This window comes from Capra hircus, chromosome 23, assembly GCF_001704415.2.
Source record: "Capra hircus breed San Clemente chromosome 23, ASM170441v1, whole genome shotgun sequence".
In the NCBI taxonomy this organism is placed as follows: domain Eukaryota; kingdom Metazoa; phylum Chordata; class Mammalia; order Artiodactyla; family Bovidae; genus Capra; species Capra hircus.
The window spans coordinates 39,849,892-39,876,094 of NC_030830.1; the positions used below are offsets into that span (position 1 = coordinate 39,849,892).

The 26,203-nt window shown below is 41.6% G+C and overlaps 1 protein-coding gene across 1 annotated transcript in view; it reads right to left on the bottom strand.

Annotated features, from left to right (window-relative positions):
- UHRF1BP1 (UHRF1 binding protein 1) overlaps positions 1 to 26,203 on the bottom strand; it is a 72,941-nt gene that overhangs the window by 20,682 nt on the left and 26,056 nt on the right. The window contains exons 5-13 of the mRNA XM_018038710.1: positions 14,316 to 14,505; positions 13,692 to 13,832; positions 13,100 to 13,270; positions 12,006 to 12,201; positions 4,890 to 4,976; positions 4,193 to 4,363; positions 3,657 to 3,796; positions 942 to 1,083; positions 206 to 399 (exon numbers count right to left, since the gene is read on the bottom strand). Of these exons, the coding sequence (XP_017894199.1) occupies positions 206 to 399; positions 942 to 1,083; positions 3,657 to 3,796; positions 4,193 to 4,363; positions 4,890 to 4,976; positions 12,006 to 12,201; positions 13,100 to 13,270; positions 13,692 to 13,832; positions 14,316 to 14,505 (1,432 nt within the window). The remainder of the gene's footprint in view (positions 1 to 205; positions 400 to 941; positions 1,084 to 3,656; positions 3,797 to 4,192; positions 4,364 to 4,889; positions 4,977 to 12,005; positions 12,202 to 13,099; positions 13,271 to 13,691; positions 13,833 to 14,315; positions 14,506 to 26,203) is intronic.

Genomic DNA, 26,203 nt, shown 5'->3' on the forward strand with positions numbered 1-26,203 from the left:
TCAGAGAAAAATGAAACCCAGTTCAGAATGGCCGGCTGAGCACCTCTGCAACCCACCACTAACACATGCATGGCAGACCATTTGGGCTGTAAAACTGCTTTTCTTCTTTCTATCCAATGGGCAGAGAAGAACCTTGAATCACAGTCATGGTAGAAATGCAACTGTGGCTGCCAACAGGGAACAGAAATCCCATTCTCCACCCTACCTTCAACCAGAAGGCGTCCAGGCGGATGTCCAGGTGTTCATCTTTCTGGCTGGAATCTTCCAGCTTGTAGATAGCTTTGAACTGCTCCAAGCTGCGGTACAAATCCAGGCAGAAGAGGTTTCCCCAGAGTAAGCTGACTGGGTCCATAGTGAATGTCAGACCATTTAACTGAATGTAAAGATTGGGACAGGGAACTGGAAAGCAGAGAAAAAAGAATTGCCACGAATGAAGTAACTGCTTGACTCTTACTTACCAGCTAATATTCATTTTATTATCAAGACAGCAAAGGCACTGCACTTCACTGGTGGTCCAGTGGTTAAGAGTCCACCTGCCAATGTAGGGGACACGGGTTTGATTCCCGGTGCCAGAAGATCCCACATGCCAGAGGGCAACTAAGTCCATGTGCCGCAACTACTGAGCCGTGCACCTAGAACCTATGCTCCGCAACAAGAGAGGCCAACACTGAGAAGTCCACACACTGCAACCAGAGAGCAGCCTCTGCTCGCCACTAGAGGAAGCCCACACACAGCCACAGAGACTCAGCACAGCCAAAAACAAATAAATTAAAAGAAGAGAGAGCCAAGGAATCTTCTGGGCAGAGTTTTCAACAAAAGTGTGCTACACTAACTCAAACGCCTAAAACTCCTAACAAGCAGAATAGGAGGGGAGACTCCAAGGCTGACTAATGTGAACAGGATAAGTTAGACAGGAGGAAATGACCAGGGCACATGCTTACCTGGCAGCTCCTGATTATCAGGGAAGTAATACTCTGTGAACTCAATATGAATGGCAGAGACCTGAGTAGGGAGGTTGTAAAGCTTCCGACTGCAGGACAGGAGTGTCGATGGCTTCTTACTTGGCTGTCCAGCTGTTGAAACCTAGACAACCACAAGTGGCTGTTAGCATCTGTACCACGCCCCAAACAGAATTTCCAGTATCCTCTGAGGTCGGATAAAGCCTCTATAATTAATTCTTCCAGTTTCTGTCACGGGGAGTAGAGTGATTTTCACATGGATGCCAGGCATTCTCACACCTGACAAACACGATCTATGAGTTCATCTTTTTCATGAAATGTTTGTAGTGGGGTATTCAGAAAAATTATATCAGACCATTATATCTACTGTGGGCAAGAATCCCTTAAAAGAAATGGAGTAGCCCTCATAGTTAACAAGAGTCTGAAATGTAGTAATTGGGTACAATCTCAAAAACGACAGAATCTCTTTTCATTTCCAAGGCAAACCATTCAACATCACGGTAATTTAACTCTATGCCCCAACCACTAATGCTAAAGAAGCTGAAGTTGAACAGTTCTATGAAGACCTACAAGACCTTCTAGAACTAACACCAAAAATAGATGTCCTTTTCATCATAAGAGGACTAGAATACAAAAGTAGGAAGTCAAGAGATACTTGGAGTAACAGGCAAGTTTGAGCTTGGAGTACAGAATGAAGCAGGGCAAAGGCTAAGAGAGTTTTGCCAAGAGAACACATTGGTCATAGCAAACACCCTCTTCCAACAACACAAGAGAAGACTCTACACATGGACATCACCAGATGGTCAATACCAAAATTAGATTGATTATATTCTTTGCAGCTGAACCTGGAGAAGCTCTATACACAGTCAGCAGAAACAAGACCAGGAGCTAACTGTGGCTCAGATCATGAACTCGTTATTGCCAAATTCAGACTTAAATTGAAGAAAGTGGGGAAAACCACTAGACCATTCAGGTATGACTTAAATCAAATCCTTTACAATTATACAGAGGAAGTGACAAATAGATTCCAGGGATTAGATCTGATAGACAGAGGCCTGAAGAACTATGGACAGAGGTTCATAAAACTGTATAAGAGGCAGTGATCAAAACCATCCCCAAGAAGAAGAAATGCAAAAAGGCAAAACAGTTGTCTGAGGAGGCCTTACAAATAGCTGAGAAAAGAAGAGAAGTAAAGGGCAAAGGAGAAAAGGAAGGATACATCCATCTGAATGCAGAGTTCCAAAGAATAGCAAGGAGAGATAAGAAAGCATTCCTAAGTGCCCAATGCAAAGAAATAGAGGAAAACAATAGAATGGGAAAGACTAGAGATCTCTTCAAGAAAATTAGAGATACCAAGGGAACATTTCATGCAAAGATGGGCACAATAAAGGACAGAAACAGTATGGACCGAACAGAAGCAGAAGGTATTAAGAGGTGGCAAGAATACACAGAAAAACTATACCAAAAAATACCTCAATGACCCAGATAACCACGATGGTGTGATCACTCACGTAGAGCCAGACATCCTGGAATGTGAAGTCAAGTGGGCCTTAGGAAGCATCACGATGAACAAAGCTAGTGGAGGTGATAGAATTCCAACTGATCTACTTCAAATCCTAAAAGATGATGCTGTGAAAGTGTTGCACTCAATATGCCAGCCAATTTGGATAACTCAGCAGTGGCCACAGGACTGGAAAAAGTCAGTTTTCATTCCAATCCCAAAGAAAGGCAATGCCAAAGAGTGTTCAAACTACCACACAATTGTACTCATCTCACATGCTAGCAAAGTAATGCTCAAAATTCTCCAAGCTGGGCTTCAACAGTATGTGAACTGAGAAATTCCAGATGTTCAAGCTGGATTTAGATAATGCAGAGGAACCAGAGATCAAATTGCTAACATCCGCTAGATCATAGAAAAAGCAAGAGGATTCCAGAAAAATATCTACTTCTGCTTTATTGACTGTGCTAAAGCTTCTGACTGTGTGGATCACAACAAACTGTGGAAAATTCTGAAAGAGATGGGAATACCAGACCACCTTACCTGCCTCCTGAGAAATCTGTATGTGGGTCAAGAAGCAATAGTTAGAAGCAGATATAGAACATGGACTGGTTCCTAATCGGGAAAGGAGTACGTCAAGGCTGTATATTGTCACTTGGCTTATTTAACTTATATGTAGAGTACATCATGCAAAATGCTGGACTAGATGAAACACAAGCTAGAATCCAGATTGCCATGAGAAATATCAATAACCTCAGATACACAGATGATACCAGCTTTAAGGGAGAAAGCAAAGAGAAACTAAAGAGCCTCTTGATGAAAGTGAAAGAAAAGTGTGAAAAGCTGGCTTAAAACTCAATATTTGAAAAACTAAGATCAAAACAAAAAGAAAAAGTGAAAAAAAAAAGAAATAAAAGAAATAAAAAGTGAAAAAAAAAAAGATCATGGCATCTGGTCCCATCACTTCTCACTTCATGACAAAGAGATGGGGAAAAAATGGAAACAGTGACAGACTATTTTCTTGGGCTCAAAGTCGTTGCAGATGGTGACTGCAGTCATGAAATTAAAAGATGCTTGCTCCTTGGAAGAAAAGCTATGACAAACCTACACAGCATATTAAAAAGCAGAGACATGAATAATGAATGAACTGCTTCCCTGCCTCTTTGCAGCCCTGTTTTCCCATATCATGGGCTCCTTACCTGGTGGATGTCCAAGTCATCCACCCTTATGACCAGACAGCTAGAGCGCAGGCGATTCCATGCTGGAGGCCGAAAGACTGTCTGCCGGCCCTGAGAAGGGCTTCTTTCTAGGGGGCTCTTTCGAGGACTGGAGAAAGAATCTAAGTGAAAATAAGAAGGTGGGAAAGAGATTCAGATACGTTCAATTCTCATTATTAACAGAATTCAGAAAGTAAAAACTCTTAAGATCGTTAATGGTACGTGTAGAAAAGAGCTTGTCAACACTGGCAAGCTTCTGGAAGGAACTCAAATATCATCTTCTCCTTCAGACCAAGGCAACAGAGATGAATACTGAATAGGGATGCTAACAACTGCTCTTCCACATTGCAGCTCTGCCTGGAGACAAACAGGACCCATAAAGAAAAAAAGTCACGAATGTCTCTTAGTGCAATAAAGTTGCATAATTAGCCAGGCCAGTGCTTTATTGCCATTGGATACTCAAAAGGCAAATGCCAAGTGACAAAGTTACGGGATTCCTCCAGCTCCTCATAACCCACCTGCTTTCCTCCGGAAGGAAGAGTCTACCCCCAGGTGCCAGGGTGGTTTCAGATCTGTCTCCTCAAGCCACTTCTCCATCTTACTCTGAAATTCTGTCACCAGCTTCTGGGCCCACTGGCCTCGGGTCTCCATGGCTTCACAGTGACGTACCCAATGTTTACAGCTATCACCTGTGCAACAAGGCAAAAAGATTTTAGTCTAAGATCATGATCCAGTGTCTTAATTTTTCTTTTCCATTGGTATAGCTTTCCATAGTTCAGAATCTGATCCCTTACCACCAATCCAAAATTATCTAAGATAAGAAAAAATTATCTAGTGAGAGCACTCAAGTTCTTCTGGACTCTGTATGTGATTTTTCCTAAGGCTCCCTAAAGGCCAGCTGCTGACTGCTGCCTCTTTGACCGTGGACCACTGGAGAGGCTCTAAAATTAGTGGAAGTGAGGGGCAGAGCACAGAATCAAATGCCACATCTCAGGCACTGCCTCCCCTCCTACTTCTCATCAATGATAGAGTCATCAACAGCAGACTCTGCAAGTTTCCAGAGATGTCCTCTTGAGGGAAGACTATAGCCAATGCCTCTCTGAGCCTGTGCCGCAATCCCAGGCAACCTTCTGCTGAACAATCACAGGTGAACTCAGGCATCAGTCTTCAACATCTCAGCCACACTAAAACTGCGCGCATTCAGCATTCTCCTACCTGCCCAGTGGAATGGGTAATAGTCGAATGCCATCCTGCGAAAGGTTAGCTGCATTGCACCACCCAGGAGTCTGTTTGCAGAGACGCCTACAAAGACAAATAATGGTGAAAAGTAGTATAAGAAACAAAGAGGCCTAAACACCACCTGAAGCACTGAAAAGTCCTCCTGAGGGTCAGCTCCCAGGCCTGGCTGATTCCTAGCAGCCAACAGGCTACAATGGCAGGTGATTTGCAAGGCTGAGGCTATCCTCTTTTGAACTGCAAAGGATACACTCTAAAAGTTTGTGGGTTTTTTTTTTTTTTTTTTTCAGAAAAGCATATTCCATTGTCTCTGTAAATGGCTGCCCGGTATCCAGAGAGACAAAAGCAGCAGCAAAGCTCAGGATTCCAGAATTCCAATCTTAGGTCTCCCACAGGCACACCTGACAACGTTGACTGACTGGGTCCCCCAAACCCGGCAATACCAGTACTGCTGCCTCTCAACACAGCACCTGGAGGGGCATAAGCCAAACTCTCCAACAAACAGGGACCAATATTACTTCCTTTCAAATCTTAGCTAAAACTGTGATATCAGACAGTCATTACACACTGCACATACAGAGAATGACGGAACACAAAACCACTGCATTAACAAGGACCTTATAAACAGACAGAAGAGTGTACACAGATCGAAGTTGGTCTGCAATAAGTCAAATATTCTATCGCTTATCCTGAATTCAATTCTGACTAAATGAATGAACTTTCCATGTTTCTATCTCATCTCTCCAACTGGACTCTAAACACAGTAAGAACAGGGACTGTTTCTTCTCCATATGTGTGATGATGAACACTTGTCCTGTTCTGCACATCCATCCTATCCCTTCCTCCCTATTTCCAGGAAAGGGAAATGCCATGGGGCCTTCTAGCTGTCAGCTGGTGCGCCTACAATCAGGGAGTCATTTCCATCCAATCTAGGTACCACCACCCCAAGTTCTGGACTATTCACCATCCCATCAAGAGGTAAACCTACACCAACGTTACTGCTGCTCAACCTTTTTGTCATAATTAGTACCTCTTAGGAGCCTGTTTAGATGTTTTTTACCTAACTGCCCATTCTCCATGAAATTTAATACCACAGACATACTGTATATCACATGTACGAAAGCTTATTCCTTTTATCCAATGCAAGGTTAAGAAAGACTGAATAATTTTTTTAAGTTAAAAGATTTGGTTTTATTTCCAGTATTCTGGGAGGTGAATCATAGAGAATCCTGCTGTGATTTATGTCGAAGAGTGTTTTGCCTATGTTCTCCTCTAGGAGTTTTATAGTTTCTGGTCTTATGCTTAGATCTTTAATCCATTTTGAGTTTATTTTTGTGAATGGTGTTAGAAAGTGTTCTAGTTTCATTCTTTTACAAGTGGTTGACCAGTTTTCCCACCACCACTTGTTAAAGAGGTTGTCTTTAATCTATTGTATATTCTTGCCTCCTTTGTCAAAGATAAGGTATCCATAGGTGTGTGGATTTATCTCTGGGCTTTCTATTTTGCTCCATTGATCTATATTTCTGTCTTTGTGCCAGTACCATACTGTCTTGATGACTGTGGCTTTGTAGTAGTGCCTGAAGTCAGGCAGGTTGCTTCCTCCAGTTCCATTCTTCTTTCTCAAGATTGCTTTGGCTATTCGAGGTTTTTTGTATTTCCACACAAATTGTGAAATTATTTGTTCTAGTTCTGTGAAAAATACCACTGGTAGCTTGATAGGGATTGCATTGAATCTGTAGATTGCAAACTGCCTTATGACCCAGCAATCCCACTGCTGGGCATACACACCAAGGAAACCAGAATTGAAAGAGACACATGTACCCCAATGTTCATCACAGCACTGTTTATAATAGCCAGGACATGGAAGGAACCTAGATGTCCATCAGCAGATGAATGGATAAGAAAGCTGTGGTACATATACACAATGGAGTATTACTCAGCCATTAAAAAGAATACATTTGAATCAGTTCTAATGAGGTGGATGAAACTGGAGCTGATTATACAGAGTGAAGTAAGCCAGAATACTAATGCATATATATGGAATTTAGAAAGATGGTAATGATAACCCTGTATGCGAGACAGCAAAAGAAACAGATGTATAGAACAGACTTTTAACTCTGTGGGAGAGGGAAAGGGTGGGATGATTTGGGAGAATGGCATTGAAACATGTATACTATCATGTAAGAAACGAATCGCCAGTCTAGGTTCAATATACGATACAGGATGCTTGGGGCTGGTGCACTGGGTTGACCCAGAGAGACGATATGGGGAGGGTGGTGGGAGGGGGGTTCAGGATTGGGAACTCATGTACACCCATGGCGGATTCATGTCAATGTATGGCAAAACCAATACAGTATTGTAAAGCAGAAAAATAAATAAATAAAAAAATAAAGAGCAGAAAAAAAAAAGATTTGGAACTTCCCTGGTGGTCCAGTGGTTAAGGCCCCACACTACCAGGGCAGGGGGCATGGGCTCAGCCCCTGGCTGGGGAACAGCCTGCATGCCATGTGGACAAATAAATAAATAAATAAAGTTTTTAAGTTAAAGCTTTAAAGCTATTAATATTGAACTTAATTTTGTATTTACTGAGTAACTTTTAATGTAATTTATTTCTTATATAAATTATAATGTATAGAATCATGTATGCATTTTAGCAATATATATATAAATACATAAGTGATATAATCAGATTTTTAGTTATTCAAAATTATTTTTGAAATAAACAAAAATGTTAAATTAATTTCTTAAAATTATTTTTCATTAACCTTTTCAGTTCAGTTCAGTTCAGTTCAGTCGCTCAGTCGTGTCTGACTCTTTGCGACCCCGTGATCTTAAGCCCACCAGGCTCCTCTGTCCTTGGGGTTCTCCAGGCAAGAATACTGGAGTGGGTTGCCATTTCCTTCTCCAGGGGATCTTCCCAACCCAGGGATCAAACCCAGGTCTCCCGCATTGCAGGCAGACGCTATAACCTCTGAGCCACCAGGGAAGCCAACTTTCACTTAATATGAGAAAATAACTTTTAGCTTAACTTTGTTGTTATTTGAATCATTAAATTGTGTCTGACTCTTTGCTTAACTAGGTCCTAGATATGCATTGAGATGGTGTCAATATTTTCTCAACACAATTAAATTACTGACTTGTTGAACAATTTGTGGAATTACACAATAAAATATAAGCTATTTTTATTTAATTCTCAAAGTTCAAATTACAAAAGTACTAAGCATTAATGGGAATTCCCTGGCAGTCCAATGGTTAAGACTCTGCACTTCCACTGCAAGGGGGCACATGTTCAATTCCTGCACACCACATGGCATGGCCAAAAAAACACAAATACCCTAAGGAATAAATATAAACAACACTGATGAGGCAGCTAATGGCAGCCAAGAAGTATATACAAGCCACCCCTCACCATCTGACTTTGAGATCAAGGACTTTCAAGACTCAAAGTCCTCTAATCACAGCCATCTATTTGCCATAGTTTATAGCCCTAATCTTCCATGAAAGCAATATCAACATTGCTCATATGATACCCAAGAAAACTCAATAAGAGAAATTAAATACTAAGGAATAAAATTTTGTGAAATAGAGTTAAGCACTGTTATAGCTAAGATTTTTTTCATCCCTACTCCTCACCAAAAAACCAATTTTCAATGTCCCGAACAGGCACGCATCAAGACAGAAAGCTCAGTGCTGTTGTTCAGAGCTGCAAAATGGGGACTGGCAGCTAGTGGGTACAGAGCTTCTTTTAGAGATGACAAAAATATTCTCAAAATAGATTGCAGTGATGATCACACAACCCTATGACTACACTTGAAAACACTGAGTTGTATATTCTAAATGGATGAATGGTACGGTATGTGAATTATAGATCCATAAATATTGCGTATGTGCTCCGTCATTTTTGACTCTTTGCAACTCTATGGACTACCGTACTGCAGGCCCTTCCGTCCACTGAATGTTCCCAGCAAGAATACTGCAGTGAGTTGCTATTTCCTTCTCCAAGGTATCTTCCCAACTGAGGGATCAAACGTGTGTCTCCTGCATCTCCTGCACTGCAGGCCGATTTTTTGCCATTGAGCCACTGGGGAAGGCCATCAATAAATATATATCTGCTTAAGAGAGAAGAGTGAATTTTTACCTACTGAGGGTGACAGCATCTCAGTTGAAAATGCATGACCTAGGCTGCTGGAGGGAGAGTGTTTCACAGCCATGCTCCTATTGGGTTTATTTGGAACTAAAAGAACAATCGACTACACAGACTCAACTACACAGACTGAACATATTAAAATATGATCTAGAACCAAAAAACCAAAATCAAATATAATTACCAACTATCAACATATATAATTATAAACACATAATCATAGGTGACAAATAAATAGTAAATAGTGTACATAAATGACTGAAATTCTCCAGTGAGATGGTGGGAAGAGGATAGCCTACCCTGAAGAGAGATTAAGAAAGCTTTGGCTCATAGCCCTTAACCTGAGGGAAATAATTAAAGAGGCAAATGACACTCTTTTCCCCATCAACAACTCACCTCCTCCCGGAAGCTGCTCCAGTCTGATTTTAAGAGACAGTGCTGCCCCACCCCAAGCCACCCTGTCCTCAATGACTTACAAAGTTTCCAACAACATCACCTCCAGTACCAAGGGATAGATAAGCGTGTTAGCCAGAGGCCCCAACATCCAGGCTATAGTGTCCTTAAAGAAAAAGCTGATAGACACAGCCGATCCCTAGAGCAGCACTGTCCAAAAGAACTTTCTGTGATAATGGACATCTTCTAGGGTCCATCAGTCAGTTCAGTCGCTCAGTTGTGTCTGACTCTTTGTGACGCCATCTAGGGTCCATAGATTACTTGTAATGTGACCGGCGCAAATGAGGAACTGAATTGTTTACTTTATTTAATTTTTATTTTAATTTAAATAGCCACATCTGTCTCTCTATTTGCTACCATATTGGACAGAGAGTTCTCAGCTCAGTTCAGTCGCTCAGTCGTGTCCGACTCTTTACGACCCCATGAATCACAGCACGCCAAGCCTCCCTGTCCATCACCAACTCCCGAAGCTCTTAGAGCAATGTTATCCAATAGAAATGTAACATAAGCCACATAAATAATTTAAAATTTTCTAGTAACTACATTAAAAAAGGTTTTCTTTCAAAAAGTAAAATTAATTTTATTATTACACTTTAAACCAACATACTCCAAATATTATTATTTAACATGCAATCAATATGAAAATAATTATCAAGGTATTCTGCGTGTTTTTTTGTACTATATCTTCGAAATCCCACATGTATGTTACACTTGTGGGGTTTGGATCAGCAGGACTTCCCTGGTGGTCCAGTGGTTAAGACTCGTGTTTCCAATGCAGGGTTTGATCCCTGGTCGGAGAACTAAGATGCTACATGCTGTATGGCACGGCAAAACAAAACTTCACCCAATTTGGATCAGCCCGTATTTCAAGTGCCCATTAGTGGCTAGTGGCTGCCATATTGACCAGGACAACTCCAGACAATCTTTGAGCCCTTCCTATAACATGGAGTTCTTCCTTCTCCTTTCTTCCCAAATCCAAGGGGAAGACTCAAAGTCACAAGGACTCCTTGTGTTCCTTGGCCTTTCACACAGTCATATGCCACACCTGGGTATGGTTGGCTGGGCGTTTTCCCTCTGTCTCATCGAAAATGTCCCTGAAATCCACCGAGTAGATTAATTCACCCTCATAAATAAATGGGGGCTTCAGGGAGGGTTAGCCATTCACATCTTAGTGTGGATTACAGAACTCTGCTACATGAAGAAGACAGGGCTCTACACCCTCATCTAGCATGAGGATGAAACTCTCCAATGTATTTTTAATAAAGATTTCTGAAAGGAATCATAACAAAGCAAAACTCCAAAGTCTTCATAGTAACACTTGGAAGAAATAACCAAACAAAATAATCATTGGTTTAGCAAAGAACTTTCAAAAAGAGTGGGTAGCGAACCAGTGAGTGGCAGAAGCCATCTCTGCCCTGTCACTGCTCCTTCAGCTCTCTCATCACGGGAGTGCGGAGAGGCTAAGTCCTTTCACCACCAAGGCAGAGCAGAGCAAGAGGCAATGGAGCTTGGTGACCCAGGAATAAAAGGTAGGCTCCCCCAAGGAAGGTGAGTCTGTCTCAAATAAGGCAGCAAGAGGACAAGCTACCACACATCTAAACCCAGAGCTGGCAGCAAAGGGGAGCCGAGGGGGAGCAAAAAGAACCGAAGGAACCAGCAGCAGAGAACTAATAATCCAAGCACTGGCCTATGATTAAGGTCCTCCAAGTTCAGTATATTAAATCATTTGAGCCTGATAACAACCTGTGAGTAAGAAATTATTTAATTCAAGCTCACAAATGAAGAAACTCAGAGAGGTGAAGGGATTTTCCTAAGACTTATAAAGGAAAGAAATGAGTCAATTACTTTTTCATTCTGAATGAATGTGTATGTGTGTTTAATAACAATTGCTCTAATGAATGAAAAAGTATGACAAGAACACACTGTAACCTCTCTGCTTGGCAAGAACTTATTTATATATAAATTGACTCAGTTCAGTTCAGTTCAGTCGCTCAGTCGTGTCCGACTCTTTGCAACTCCATGAATTGCAGCACACCAGGCCTCCCTGTCCATCACCAACTTCCAGAGTTCACCCAAACCCACGTCCATCAAGTCAGCGACTCAAAGATCTGAAAATTCTGAGGTTTCCAATAGTTGAATTTACCCTCTGGAAAGCTTATAACAGTGGTCAGCAATGCCCACTAGGGAGGAAAAAAAAAAGTGTACGCTGTTTGGGCTCTGTCCTTGAGGATTCTGTTTTAGTGAGGTCTGGGAAGAGGCCCAGCCCCTGTATCTTACTGCCTCACAGGCGGCTCTGTTGGACCCTAAAGGCTGACAAGCAGGAACAGAGAGCTGCCCCAGGAGCACTGAGACCTGAGGAAGGCTGTGATATGGGAAGCCAACAAAATACCCTAACAGAGTCCTTTTTTTTCTCCTAACAGAGTCTTGAAAAGAGCCTTCCATCCCCAGAGCTGCAGGCAGTGATGGACCACCCACCCAGGCTGGGCCTCGCGGGATACCTGGCTCTCGGGACTGGCTGTCATCACACACGTGCAGGTCCAGACGCGAGATGAGCAGATGGTAGGAGGACTCCTTCACGTCAAATTTCTCAAAGTACTGGCTGAGACGGCTGCTGCTGCTGCTGCTGCCGCTGCCCTGGCTGCCACTGAAGGCCTGGGCCCAGGACTGCTGGGCGCTGGGGGCAGGTGGGGTGATCTATGTGCGACAGAGAAAAACAAGAAGTCCAGACCCGGACAGCTTCCTTGCTGGCCTTCTTTAAGCTTTAGTTCAGCCTGAACAAAAACCACAATTTGATAAGATGTCCCTTCCCTCTCATAATCATTCTTTTTAATCATGTATACTTTATTATACACTGAATAGTAATATGTCCTAAGTTTTCATTTTTATAGCCTTGAAGAATTTTACACTTGTTTCTTTATATGGTGGAACTTCATTTGCTTTTCTGTGTGATAATGATAACAATTACATGTGGCATTACATTCATATAAATAAACACACATCTTTTTACTTCTAGCCCATTAAGTCTTTCCTAAGGTACAGTGATGCCCCTCATAATGGTACACCTGGTAGCTCACATAGGTCTGTCCCATCTAAACAACCCAAAGAATCCAAAGAAGCCAAATTATAATTAATCTGGTAACTGTCAGAGTCCTCTTTTCTAAGCTTCCCTCCTACCCAGAACTTATCTGACTGATGCTAACACGCCTCCTCCAGGAAGTCTTCCCGAAGTGCCCTCGTTCCGCCCAGGACCCCTCTTCGTTGTGCTCTCATGGCACAGTGTCTATCTCTGTTACAGCACTTATCGCACCATATGGTAATAACTTGTTTATGGTCCGTATTTTAAGGCAGCAAGAGTCCCAGGGTCAGGAACAAGAGGCCTTCCAGTGGCCAGCACTGTACACCTGACACACTAGAGGCACCAAGTGAACAGAATAACCGGATAAAGGCACAGGCAGAGGCTATGCACACACAGAAGCGAATGACACACTCTCCCAAATAAGCAGAACAAGAGCTAGGCTCCGCCTACGCTGGTGTAAACCAGGTCTCCTGCCACCTCCCCACCACCACCGAGGGCCTCCGTTTCGCCTCTAACCTGTACAGGTTCAGGGGCCAGGCTCTTTCTCTGCTGGGCGGCCTTCTCCATGGCCTCACTCAGCGACTCGGCATATTTCATCATAGCCTTGAGCTGCGAGTCCGTCAGCACCCAGAGCAGGTCATCCAACAGGAACATCAGCTTGGAGGCTATCACATTGCAATCTTTGGTCTGGAGGGGTCACAGAGAACACAGGCTTCCACATCTGGTACCACGCCAACTCCTTAAAGTGAGTACTGCCCAACCAATTTCAGAGATGGCTTTTCAATCCTCAATACAAGAAAACATCAGGTACTTTGGAGAGTTAATTTCTTACCAAACTACAAAAGTTTTCTCTGATTAACAAAAAGCAGTAATAATCAACTGCCTAGGTCCCCATATACAGGTAGAAATTGCTATTTCCAAAATTAAAATGATGGAAATAGACATGTTCCCTCAATAGTAGCTTCAGTGCAACACTGAACTATAGGTCCTCCCCTTTCAAATGTCGTTTCAGGGGCCAATAACACACAAAAAGGAGGAAACACCAACTCCAGTGCTGTCTGGGAGAACGGAAAATGGACATTTTCACGAGGACAGAGAGCACACTCACTCTTCTCTTGAGGGCTATCTGGATCCTGCCTTGGTTGGTAATCAGTCTCAATGGAGTGCTGACTGTGTCCTGACCACCGCTGTCTGTAGCATCTGCCTCAATTCGAAGGGTTTGCCAAGTTATTTCCTTAAATGTTAAAACCTAGAAGGAGAAAAAGTAAAATCCCTTAACATTGTGGATGAAATTAATCAAGAGGCAGGAAGCCCAAGGGGAAAAGACTAGCAAGGCAGAGACTCCCACCATTCTTAGCTGGGATCCTACTCACAGAAGGCAGTGGATCACAAATTCTAAACTGAGGAAAAGTAACATGAGACAGAAGGGATTCTTGGGTTCCCAAGAATGGGGAAGCCTTTGACCCAAGACAGGAATATAGTCATTGGGAATTTGCTATATGACACAGGGAGCTCAAACTGTGACCACCTAGAAGGGTGGGATGGAGTGGAAGGTGGGAGGGAGGTACAAGGAGGGGACATGTGTATACCTAAGGCTGATTCACGTTGATGTATGGCAGAAACCAACACAATATTGTAGAACAATTATTCCCCAATTAAAATAAATAGTTTTTTTTTAAATGAATCCTTTGAACCCTCCCGTTCTCCCTCCTTGCAATGGCAGGGCTGTCACCTCTCCTCGGTGTGGGTCAGTGATGCGGGTGAAGCGGAGGTCACTCTGCTGCCAATTGGGGTTGACACTATAGCCCTGGAGCTGCCACAATTCGAAAGAAGCGTGAAAGGCCTTGGAGTGAATCTTGATGGTGATGGAGTTGACGATGATGAACATTCCCTCCACCACCTTCTCAGCAAAGCCATACTCACTACGACAAACAAGGCAGATCAATACTCAGGATCATGTGAGATTTTGGCATCAGCATACTCTTTTTTCTTTTTTGGTTGCACCATGCCTTGCAGGATCCTAGTTTCCTAACAAAGGGTTTGAACCCAGGCCCAGGCAGTTAAAAAGCTGAGTCCTAACCACTGGACCACCAGGGAATTCCCTATACGTACTCTTTATAATAGAAGACTTAAGATAAGACTTTCAATAATGCCTGTCTTTAGATGCTAGAACTGTGGATGCTTTTTTTAAAGTTCTCTCCTCCCACTTCTGCTTTATATTTTTTAAATTTCTAAAATTTTTATGATGATACAGTACCCTTTCTGATGAGCTTTTTCTTTTTTAAGAATGGAATAAAAGAAAGAGTTGACCTGGAAACAATGTCCTTCTGGTTAGAAAGAATAAGTTGAAAAAAATATTTTCCAAGTCCACAAACTACCTGAATAAATATTTGACTATTGTCTCTGAGGAGAGATATTATCACTACAGAAAGGAAACAGTCGGTTTCAGTAATGTCTTCAAAGACAGAACATGTTCTGTGAAAGTGGTGAAAGAGGAAAGTACAGCCAGGTGAGCATGAGGTTTAACCCTGTGAAATCGAGTCAAGAACAGACCCACCTCTGCCTGTCAAACCCACCCCAGAGAGCACAGCTGTACGTCACAGAGAGGCCCAAAACAGCAGGGGGAGAACTGAAGGCCATCCTTAAAGTCCTTCTAGACGTGAAAAACACAGACATTCCTGACATGCAGGTAACACAGTTTTCATTATAACAGATAAAAAGGTCTGGGAATTATAAACTGAATACACACACATACACACACATATCTCTGCAATTTATATCACAAAGGGCTAATATCTCTAACGGATAAAGAGTTTCACAAAACTGAAAACAAAAAGACCAATAGCCAATAAAAATGGGACAAAGTAGGAACAGTTCACAGAAAAATGAATGCAAATAGATATTAAACATAAAAAGATGTTCCACCTTACTCATACATCAAAATTGCACTGAGAGTCATTCAATTCAGGACAAAAATGACAGTGAAGTAGGGAAAATTCAATAATGGTGCATGGTCAGTTTGAGGCTACCCATAAAAAGAAAAAATAATGTTGACCTTCATCTTGCATCAAATGAACAAAAAACCAGTTTCAAGATTGATTGTAGATCTAAATGTGAAAGGTCAAATACTAAAGCTAGAAGAAAACATAGGAGAATATCTTCATGCCTTGAGACAGGAAAAGACTCCTTAAATAAAACACAAAAAGCACTAACCATAAAGGGAAATAAAGACATATAGGACCACAGTAGAATTAATAATGTCTGATCAATAAAAAAATAACATTAGGAGTGATAGCAAACTCCTAGTAGGAGAAGATATGTGTAATACATGTATGTAACCAAGGACTTCTTTCCAGAATATAAAAAGAACTTCTACAAATTAAAGAGAAAAATATAAATAACCCCCAAAATAAATGGGAAAAAAACATCAATGCTTTATGAAAGAGGATATTTGAAAGTCTAATAACTCATCAAAAAATGCAAACTAAAAACAAAATCTGGCACAACTATTAGGTTGTTAGAATAAACAGAGAGCAATACTAAGTGCTAACAGATGGAACGCTTATGTACTGCTGGGGCAAAACTGGGGTAAGTTCTTTGGAAAACTGCTCAGCAGTATGAGCTAAAACAGAACATATGCACAGCCTACGACCCTGCAACTCTACTGTGGACACGTACAAATCAGAACTGTGTACATATGTTCACCAAGAAGCATGTATAAGAATGTTGATAGCATTAACTATTCTCTTTTCTTTGGTTAAAAATTAAATTTTTAACTTACGTATAGAAAATTCTTTGTAGGATACACATACAAGGTTTTGACAAATGCATACAGTCATGTATTAACTACCACATTCATGACAAAGGACAGTCCCATGTAGCAACAGTAGGCTAAATAGCCAGAAAGTAAAAACAAATGAAATGTCCATCTTCAACAGAATAGATAATAGTGGCATGTAATGGAATATCATATAGTAATGAGGATTAATGAAAAATAACCACATGGATGACTTTTAAAAACATCATGCTGAGCTAAAAGTATGTAGATACAAATGACAACATATTATATTATTACATTTATATAAATTTAAAAATAGGGAAACTGTGTGAACTTCCAGATGTTCAAGCTGGTTTTAGAAAAGGCAGAGGAACCAGAGATCAAATTGCCAACATCTGCTGGATCATCAAAAAAGCAAGAGAGTTCCAGAAAAACATCTATTTCCACTTTATTGACTGCGCTAAAGCCTTTGACTGTGTGGATCACAACAAACTGGAAAATTCTTAGATAGATGGGAATACTAGACCACCTTACCTGCCTCCTGAGAAACCTGTATGCAGGTCAAGAAGCAACAGTTAGAAGCAAACATAGAACAACAGACTGGTTCAAAACTGGGAAAGGAGTACCTCAAGGCTATATATTCTCACCCTGCTTATTTAACGTCTATGCAGAGTACATCATGCAAAATGCCAGACTAGATGAAGCACAAGCTGGAATCAAGACTGCCAGGAGAAATATCAAAAAATTCAGATACGCAGATGATACCACCTTTATGGCAGAAAGTGAAAAAGAACTTAAGAGCCTCTTGATGAAGATGAAAGAAGATAGTGAAAAAGCTGGCTTAAAAGTCAACATTCAAAAAACTAAGATTATGGCATCTGGTTTCGTCACTTCAAGGCAAAGAGATGGGGAGAAAATGGAAACAGTGAGAGACTTTATTTTCTTGGACTCCAAAATCCCTGTGGACGGTGGGTACAACCATGAAATTAAAAGACACTTGCTCCTTGGGAAAAAAGCTATGACAAACCTAGACAGAGTATTAAAAAGCAGAGACATCACTTTGCCAACAAAGGTCTGTTTAGTCAAAGCTGTGGTTTTTCCAGTAGTCATATACAGATGTAAGACTTGGACCATAAAGAAAGCTGAGCGCCAAAGAATGGATGCTTTCCAACTGTGGTGTTGGAGAAGACTCTTGAGAGTCCCTTGGACTGCAAGGAGAGCAAAAGTCAATCCTAAAGGAAATCAATCCTGAATATTCATTGGAGGGACTGATTCTGAAGCTGAAGCTCCAATACTTTGGCCACCTGATGGGAAGAGCCAACTCATTGGAAAAGACCCTGATGCTGGGAAAGATTGAGGACAGGAGGAGAAGGGGATGACAGAGGGTGAGATGGTTGGATGGCATTACCAACTCAATGGACATGAGTTTGCACAAACTCCAGGAATTGGTGAAGGACAGGAAAGCCTGGCATGCTGCAGTCCATGGGGTCAAAAAGAGTCGGACATGACTGAGTGACTGAACAATAACAACAAAGGTTTCCAGAAAATAAGAACTCAAAACATTGCTGGCAGTAACACAAAACTATAAAATCCTTACAAAGGGATATTTAGTGATGTCTATCAAATGCATTTTCCCTTTGACCTAGCAGTCCCTCTCCCAGGAGTATATTCCAAAATATGCTAGCAAAAAAAAGTGGAAACAAATAAAATGTCTATCAACTGATGAATGGATAAGTAAAATGTGGTATATCCATACAAGAGAATGTTGTTCAGCCATAAAAGGAATGAAGTACTCATATACACGACAACATAGCTGAACCTTGAAAACATTATGCTAAGAGAAAGACACCAATCTCAAATGACCACATAATGTGCTATTCCATCTATACAACATGATCCGAATAAATACAGAAAGCACATGTATGGTGGCCTAAGGCTAAAAGCAGTATGAAAAGGCAAAAAGATAGAACACTGGAAGATGAACTTCCCAGGTCGGTGGGTGTCCAATATGCTACTGGAGATCAGTGGAGAAATAACTCCAGAAAGAATGAAGAGACTGAGCCAAAGCAAAAACAACACTCAGCTGCGGACGTGACTGGTGATAGAAGGAAGGTCTGATGCTGTAAACAGCAATACTGCATAGGATCCTGGAATGTTTAGGTTTATGAATCAAGGCAAATTGGAAGTGGTCAAACAGGAGTTGGTAAGAGTGAAAATGGACATTTTAGGAATCAGTGAACTAAAATGGACTGGAATGGGTGAATTTAACTCAGATGACCATGATATCTACTACCGTGGGCAGGAATCCCTCAGAGGAAATGGAGTAGCCATCATGGTCAACAAGAGTCCAAAATGCAGTACTTGGATGCAATCTCAAAAATGACAGAATGATCTCTGTTCATCTCCAAGGCAAACCATTCAGTATTACGGTAATCCAAGGCTATGCCCCAACCAGGAACACTGGAGAAGCTGAAGTTAAACGGTTCTATGAAGACTTACAAGACCTTTTAGAACTAACACCCAAAAAAGATGTCCCTTTCATTAGAGGGGACTGGAATGCAAAAGTAGGAAGTCAAGAAACACCTGGAGTAACACACAAATTTGGCCTTGGAGTATAGAATGAAGCAGGCCAAAGGCTAATAGAGTTTTGCCAAGAGAATGCACTGGTCATAGCAAACGCCCTCTTCCAAAAACACAGGAGAAGACTCTATACATGGACATCACCAGATGGCCAACACTGAAATCAGACTGATTATATTCTTTGCAGCCAAAGATGGAGAAGCTCTATACAGTCAGCAAAAACAAGACTGGAAGCTGACTGTGGCTCAGATCATGAACTCCTTATTGCCAAATTCAGACTGAAAGTGAAGAAAGTAGGGAAAACCACTAGACCATTCAGGTATGACCTAAATCAAATCCAGAACCATTATACAGTGGAAGTGAGAAATAGATTGAAGGGACTAGATCTGATAGACAGAGTGCCTGATGAACTATGGACAGAGGTTTGTGACATTGTACAGGAGACAAGGATCAAAACCATCCCCATAGAAAAGAAATATAAAAAAGCAAAATGGCTGTCTGGGGAGGCCTTACAAATAGCTGTGAAAAGAAGAGAAGCAAAAAGCAAAGGAGAAAAGCAAAGATATAAGCATCTGAATGCAGAGTTCCAAAGAATAACAAGGAGAGATAAGAAAGCCTTCCTCAGTGATCAATGCAAAGAAATAGAGGAAAACAATAGAATGAGAAAGACCAGAGATCTCTTCAAGAAAATTAGAGATACCAAGGGAACATTTCAAGCAAAGATGGGCACAATAAAAGACAGAAACAGTATGGACCTAACAGAAGCAGAAGATATTAAGAAGAGGTGGCAAGAATACACAGAAGAACTGTACAAAAAAGATCTTAATGGCACAGATAATCATGATGGTGTGATCATTCCCCTAGAGCCAGACATCCTGGAATGTGAAGTCAAGTGGGCCTTAGGAAGCATCACTACAAACAAAGCTAGTGGAAGTGATGAAATTCCAGCTGAGCTATTTCAAATCCTAAAAGGTGATACCATGAAAGTGCTGCACTCAATATGCTAGCAAATTTGGAAAACTCAGCAGTGGCCACAGGACTGGAAAAGGTCAGTTTTCACTCCACTCCCAAAGAAAGGCAATGCCAAAGAATGCTCAGACTACCACACAATTACACTCATCTCACACGCTAGTAAAGTAATGCTCAAAATTCTCCAAGCCAGGCTTCAGCAATACATGAACCACGAACTTCCAGATATTCAAGCTGGTTTTAGAAAAGGCAGAGGAACCAGAGATCAAATTGCCAACATCCACTGGATCATCGAAAAAGCAAGAGAGTTCCAGAAAAACATCTATTTCTGCTTTATTGACTATGCCAAAGCTTTTGACTGTGTGTATCACAATAAACTGTGGAAAATTCTGAAAGAGATGAGAATACCAGACCACCTGAGCTGCCTCTTGAGAAACCTATATGCAGGTCAGGAAGCAACAGTTAGAACTGGACATGGAACAACAGACTGGTTCCAAATAGGAAAAGGAGTACGTCAAGGCTGTATATTGTCCCCCTGCTTATTTAACTTACATGCAGAGTGCTAAGTCACTTTAGTCGTGTCCGACTCTATGCGACCCCATAGACAGCAGCCCACCAGGCTCCCCCGTCCCCGAAATTCTCCAGGCAAGAATAATGGAGTGGGTTGCCATTTCCTTCTCCAATGCATGAGAGTGAAAAGTGAAAGTGCAGTCGCTCAGTCGTGTCCGACTCAGCGACCTCATGGACTGCAGCCTACCAGGCTCCTCTGTCCATGGGATTTTCCAGGCAAGAGTGCTGGAGCGGGGTGCCATTGCCTTCTCCGATATGCAGAGTACCTCATGAGAAATGCTGAGCTGGAAGAAGCACAAGCTGGAATCAAGATTGCCGGGAGAAATATCAGTAACCTCAGATATGCAGATGACACCACCCTTATGGCAGAAAGTGAAGAAGAACTAAAGAGCTTCTTGATGAAAGTGAAAGAAGAGAGTGAAAAAGCTGGCTTAAAGCTCAACATTCAGAAAACTACGATCATGGCATCCAGTCCATCACCAAATGCAAATAGATGGGGAAACAGTGGAAACAGTGGCTGATTTTAGTTTGGGGGGCTCCAAAATCACTGCAGATGGTGACTGCAGCCATGAAATTAAAAGACGCTTACTCCTTGGAATGAAAGTTATGACCAACCTAGACAGCATATTCAAAAGCAGAGACATTACTCTGCCAACAAAGGTCCACCTAGTCAAGGCTATGGTTTTTCCAACAGTCATGTATGAATGTGAGAGTTGGACTATAAAGAAAGCTGAAAGCCAAAAAACTGATGCTTTTGAACTGCGGTGTTGGAGAAGACTCTTGAGAGTCCCTTGGACTGCAAGGAGATCCAACCAGTCCATCCTAAAGGAGATCAGTCCTGAGTGTTCACTGGAAGGACTGATGTTGAAGCTAAAACTCCAATACTTTGGCAACCTGATAGAAAGAATTAACTCACTGGGAAAGACCCTGATTTGGGGAAAGACTGAAGGCAGGAGAAGAAGGGGATGACAGAGAATGAGATGGTTGAATGGCATCACCAACTCAATGGACATGAATTTGAATAAGCTCCAAGAGCTGGTGATAGATAGGGAAGCCTGGCGTGCTGCAGTCCATGGCATCGCAAAGAGTCGGACACAACCGAGTGACTGAAATGAACTAATTAATAGAGAACTGGCTATATAAACTATGACGCCCCTATAAAATATACTGAGTATTTTGCAGGTGCAAAAAGGAATAAGAAGCATCTCCTTATAGACATCTATGAAGTGATCTCCAGGATATATTTTTAAAAGAAAAAGGCAATGTGGAAAGTGTTTATGGTATATTAAATTTTGTGTAAAAAATGGAGTAGGGATGATAGAAACATACATACATATAACATACCTTGTTTTATAGTTTTAACTTTGGAACTGTGTAATTTTACATAGTTTAAAAACTAAATTAAAAACATTTTAAAAATGTAAAACAAACTGATATAAAACTCTTAGAAGATAGCATAAGAGAAAACCTAGATGATACTGGGTGTAGCAATTACATTTTTGATACAACAGCAAAGGCACAATTCATGAAAGAAATAACAGCTACACTGGACTTCATTAAAGTTTCATAATCTGCTCTGTGAAAGACAATGTCAAGAGAATAAGACCACTCATAGACTAGAATATACCTGCAAAAAGACACATCTGATAAAAGACTGTTATCCGAAATATACAAAGAACTGTTAAAACTCAACAATAAGAAGACAACCCAATTAAAAAATAGGCCAAAGACCTTCATAGATACCTTACGAAAGACATACAGATGGCAAAGAAGCATATGTCTTATAAGCTCTACATCATATGTTATTAGGGAAATGGAAATTAGAACAACAGTGAGATTCCACTAGACACCTATTAGAATGATCAAAATCCAAATTGCTGACAACACCAAATGCGGAGAATTCCATGAACAGAGAAACCTAGCAAGCTACCGTCCATGGGGTTGCAAAGAGTCAGACACAACCGAGCGACTTTCATTAATTACTAACCCAAATGCTGACAAGGATATGGAACAGCAGGAACTCTCATTCACTGCTAGTAGTAACGTAAAATGGGAAGTCACTTTGAGAAGACAGTTCTGTGGTTTCTTCCAAAATTGAACATACTCTTACCATATGATCCATTAATCACGCTCCTTCATATACACTCAAAGGACTTTAAAAGTTAAAGTCCACACATGGACATTTATAACAGCTTTATTCATAACTGCCAAAATTATGGAAACAAACAGCCAAGATGCTGTAACTATTAAATGGATAAACTGTGGTACATCCAGACAATGAAACATTTTTCAGCACTAAAAAGAAATGAGCCACAGAGTCATAAAAAGACATGGAGGAAACTTAAATGCATATTATTAAGTGGAAGAAGGCAATCTAAAGAGATGGAATCATCATGGAAAAGGAAAAACTATGGCATAGTGAAGAGACCAGTGGTTGCCGGAGGTTGGGGCAGGGAGAAGGATGACTAAGTGGAGCACAGAGGATTTTTAGGGCAGCGAAAATACACTGTCTGATACTGTAACAGTGAATGTATGTCATTATACACTTGTCCAAACCTATAGAATGTCCCACCAAGGGTGAGCCTCAATGTAAAGTATGAAGTCTGTGTGATAATCTATCATAATAAATATACCACTCTGGGTGGCGGATGTCAATAATTGGGGAGGCTCTGCGTGTGTTGAGAGCAGGGGGTATTCGGGAAATCTCCGTTCCTTCCTCTTAGTACTACTGTTCACGCCTAAAACTGCTCTAAAAAATCTGTCCTAAAAAAATGAACTCCTCTGTATGTCAAGTTGGTACCCAACCATACAAAGAATGTTACAATATTGCTTCTGTTTTATATTCTGGTTTTTCGGCTGCGAGGCAGGAGGGATCTTAGCTCCCCCACCAGGGGTCACACCCACACCCCGTGCACTGGAAGCACCACCAGACAAGTCCCTCAAGTAATTTTAAAGCACAGTGTTTTGACTATATATCTCTAATAGAATATATCATACGGTTAAAGCAAATACAAGGGAATTCCCTGGTGATCCAGTGGTTAGGATTCTGCACTCTTAATGCTGAAGGCCTGAGTTCAATCCCTGGTTGGGGAACTGAGATCCCATAAGCCGTGCAGTGTGGCCAAAAATAAAAAAACACGTGTATACACACGCACAAAAGGCTACTGCATTCAGTAGTCTTACTGGTAGTTATATTAGTCTTTGTTATTTTTGAAACTATTAAAAAGTGAATTATTTATTATAAAATGTTGTTAGGAACCAAAATTTAGCATATGAACAAAAATGCAAATTTTTCTGGTTCAAGATGGCAGAGTAGAAGGACATGTGCTCATGTCCTCTTGTGAGGGCACCAAAATCACAGCCAACTGTTGAGTAACTATCAACAGGACACTGGAAACTACCAAAAATGATACCCCACATTCAAAGACAAGAAGCCACAGTGAGATGGCCAGAGGGGCACAATCATGATGAAATCAAATCCCATACCCTCTGGGTGGATGACCCACAAACTGGAGAACAATAACACCAAAGAAGTTCTCAACCCCACGTCGGGCTTCCCAGCCAATTCCCAGCCAAAGGGACCGCCGATTCCCAGATTCCCCAGGGAATCTGCCTTCAAGGCCAGTAGGATTGGATTACAAGACTTCCACAAGACTGGGGAAACAACAGACTCCAGTTTAAGAGGGCACAAACAAATTTTCCGGCATACCAAGACTCAGAGGAAAGGAGCTAGTGTCGGAGGGTCTCCTGTGGAGGAGGGGTGGGTCAGGAGGGGCTCACCACAGGGAAGGGGGCACCCAGCCTGGAAGGTCCTCCTTGGGGTATACCCTCTTGGAGGTTGCCAGCACCCAACCATAGACCTAGAGAGTTGGGTCGCCTTAGGTCAAAAAAATACCAGGGAGGGAGCATAATCCCACCCACCAGCAGATAACTGGGTTAAAGCTTTACTGAGCAAGGCCCTGCTCACCAGAGTAAGACCCAGTTTCTCCCACCACCAATCCCTCCCCCAAGGAAGCTTACACAAGCCTCTTAGCCTCCTCTATCAGAAGCCAGACAGAAGCAAGAAGAACCACAGTCCCAAAGCGACTAAAACAAAAACCACATTACAGAAACTTAACCACCATGAAAAAGCAGAAAGTTATGTCCCAAATGAAGGGATAAGATAAAACCCCAGAAAAACAATTCAATGACGTGAAGATAGGCAACCTTCCAGAAAAACAATTCAGAAAAATGATAGTGAAGATCATTCAAGATCTCAGAAAAAGAATGGAGGCAAAGATTGAGAATATGCAAGAAATGTTTACCAAAGACTCAGAAGAACTAAAGAACAAACAGAGATGAATAATACACTAGAAGGAATCCATAGCAGAATAACTGGGACAGAAGAATGGACAGGGCTTCCCTGATAGCTCAGTTGGTAAAGAATCCACCTTCAATGCAGGAGATCCCAGTTCGATTCCTGGGTCGGGAAGATCTGCTGGAGAAGGGACAGGCTACCCACCCCAGTATTCTTGGGCTTCCCCTTACGGCTCAGCTGGTAAAGAATCTGCCCACAATGCAGGAAACCTGGGTTCGATCCCTGGGTTGGGAAGATCCCCTGGAGAAAGGAAAGGCTACCCACTCCAGTTTTCTGGCCTGGAGAATTCCATGGACTGTAAAGTCCACGGGGTCACAAAGAGTTGGACACGACTAAGTGATTTTAACTTTAACTTTCAAGAACGGATAAATGACCTGGGGGACAGAATGGCAAAAGTCACTGTTACAGAACAGAATATAGAAAAAAGAATGAAAAGAAATGAAGACAGCCTAAGAGACCTCTGCGACAACAATAAACACACTAACATTTGCACTGTAGGGGTCCCAGAAGGAGAAGAGAGAAAGGACCTGAGAAAATATTTGAAGAGATAATAGCTGAAAACTTCCCTAACATGGGAAAGGAAATAGTCAACCAAGTCCAGGAAGCACAGACAGCCTCAGGCAGGGTAAACCTAAGAAGGAACACATTGAGACACATAATAATCAAACTTACAAAAATTAAAGACAGAGCTGTGCTTAGTCGCTCAGTTGTGTCCAACTCTTTGCTACCCCATGGACTGTAGCTCGTGAGGCTCCTCTGACCCAGGGGATTCTCCAGACAACAATACTGGAGGGGGTTGTCATGCCCTCCTCCAGGGGATCTTCCCAACCCAGGGATCGAACACTGGTCTCCCGCATTGCAGGCGGATTCTTTACATCTGAGCCACCAGGGAAGCCCTAAAAAATATAAAAAGCAACGAGGGAAAAGGAAGGGAACTCCCACCAGGGTACAAGCTGATTTCTCAGCAGAAACTCTACAAGCAAGAGAATGGCAGGATATATTAAAAGTGATGAAAGGGAAGAACCTAAACCAAGAATACTTTATGAAGCAAGAATCTCCTTCAGATTTGATGGAGAAATCAAAAGCTTTCCAGACAAGCAAAAGTTAAGAGAATTTAGCACCACCAAACCAGCTTTACAACAAATGCTAAAGGAACTTCTCTAGGCAGGAAAAAAGAGAAAATAAACCCAAAACAATTAAGAAAATGGTAATAGGATCATATATATGGATAATTACCTTAAATGTAAATTGATTAAATGCCCTAATCAAAAGACATAGACTAGGTGAAGCAGAAGAAAACAGGTGGATGTATACATTTTCACTTATCACATCACTCTGCCTGACCCCCCCCCAAATTGTATGTAAT